The 1692-nt window shown below is 51.0% G+C and overlaps 1 protein-coding gene across 1 annotated transcript in view; it reads right to left on the bottom strand.

The window, feature by feature from the left end:
• The window catches only part of LOC117953076 (titin-like), a 225219-nt gene that overhangs the window by 92157 nt on the left and 131370 nt on the right, over positions 1–1692 (bottom strand). The window contains 2 exon segments of the mRNA XM_034885791.1: positions 100–663; positions 1213–1515. Of these exon segments, the coding sequence (XP_034741682.1) occupies positions 100–663; positions 1213–1515 (867 nt within the window).

Raw genomic sequence — 1692 nt, 5'->3', positions numbered from 1 at the left:
CTGTCTCTCTGTCTCTCTCTCTCTCTCTCTGTCTCTCTCTCTCTCTCTCTCTGTCTGTCTCTCTGTCTCTCTGTCTCTCTCTCTCTCTCTGTCTCTCACCGAGCACGTTGACCTCGCAGGTTGCCGAGGCGATGCCGTGGTCGTTCTCCACCTTCACCATGTAGACGCCGTGGTCGGCGCGGTACGAGTCCCTGACGACGATGGACGCCGTGCCGCGGTGACGGCTGTCCACGCTCAGACGCTCGTTTATCGTCGGGTAGTCTGTCTCTTCTTCCTCCTCCTTCTTCTCCTCCTCCTTCTTCTCGTCCTCCTTCTTCTCCTCCTCCTTCTTCTCGGCCTCTCCCTCCTTCTCCTCTCCCTCCTTCTTCTCCTCCTCTTTCTGCTCGGCCTCTCCTTCCTTCTTCTCCTCTCCCTCCTTCTCCACGGGCTTCTCGGCCTCTCCTTCCTCTTTCTTCTTCTCCTCCTCCTTCTTCTCCACCTTCTTCTTCAGTGGTTTGTCGGGCCTCCTGCGTAGCGGCTCGGGCCGGATCCTCTGGTTGTTCCAGTACCATGTGACCTCCGGGTACGGCGAGCCGGACACGTTGGCGTCCAGGCGGATCTCGCAGCCGCGCTTCACGCTGAGGCCGGACTGCAGGCTGCCGCTCAGGAACACCTTGGGGGGGTCTGGGACAGAGGGGGGATGGGCATTTACACACGTTAGCATGTTGTTATACATATATATATATGTATATATATATATATATATATATATATATAAATATATGGATGAAAGATTTATGAAAAATCTTCATAAACAATGAGAAAAACAAAAAGACGTGAGAACAAACATCTGGAAAAGCGACAAAAACATTGGGAAAAGGTTCAACAACATCGGGAAAAGATTTAAAAAACATCGGGGAAAGCCATAAAAACATCGGGAAAAGGTTCAAATACATCGGGAAAAGCTTCATAAACATCGGGAAAAGCCACAAAAACATCGGGAAAAGGATAAAAAACATCGGGAAAAGCTTTATAAACATCGGGAAAAGCCACAAAGACATCGGGAAAAGGTTCAACAACATCGGGAAAAGATTTTAAAAACATCGGGAAAAGATTTACAAAACATCGGGGAAAGCCATAAAAACATCGGGAAAAGCCACAAAGACATCGGGAAAAGCTTCACAAACATCGGGTAAAGATCCAAAAACACCAGGAAAACCGTGGGATCCTTACCGATGGCGTCGGAGATCTTGACGAAGGGGGACGCCCGCGACGGCTCGCTGACCCCGGCTGCGTTCTCGGCCCGGACCCTGAAGGTGTAGCTCTTCCCCTCCGCCAGCCCCCGGACGGTGTAGGACAGGACGGGGACCAGGAAGTCGTTGCAGCGCTCCCAGGCCTCCTCGCCCTTCTTCTGCTTCTCCAGGACGTAGCCCATGATCTTGGCGCCTCCGTCGTACATGGGGGGCTTCCAGGTCAGGGTGACGGTGCTGGACGTGGGGTTGTGGGTCTCCACGTCCACGGGGGGGTCAGGGACGTCTGGTGGAGACACATACCCGTTACATGAGATAGTATACATGTCTTTCTAACATTAAGAGGAATAAAATATAAGTAATGTCCCTTTAAAGGTCCCGTGGCATCTTTTATATAGACCTTAGTGGTCCCTAATACTGTATCTGAAGTCTCTTTATATAGACCTTAGTGGTCCCTAATACT

Source organism: Etheostoma cragini, chromosome 11 (genome assembly GCF_013103735.1).
Source record: "Etheostoma cragini isolate CJK2018 chromosome 11, CSU_Ecrag_1.0, whole genome shotgun sequence".
Classification (NCBI taxonomy): domain Eukaryota; kingdom Metazoa; phylum Chordata; class Actinopteri; order Perciformes; family Percidae; genus Etheostoma; species Etheostoma cragini.
Note: the sequence above shows the minus strand (reverse complement) of the source record. Positions and strands in the feature narration are given on the sequence as shown.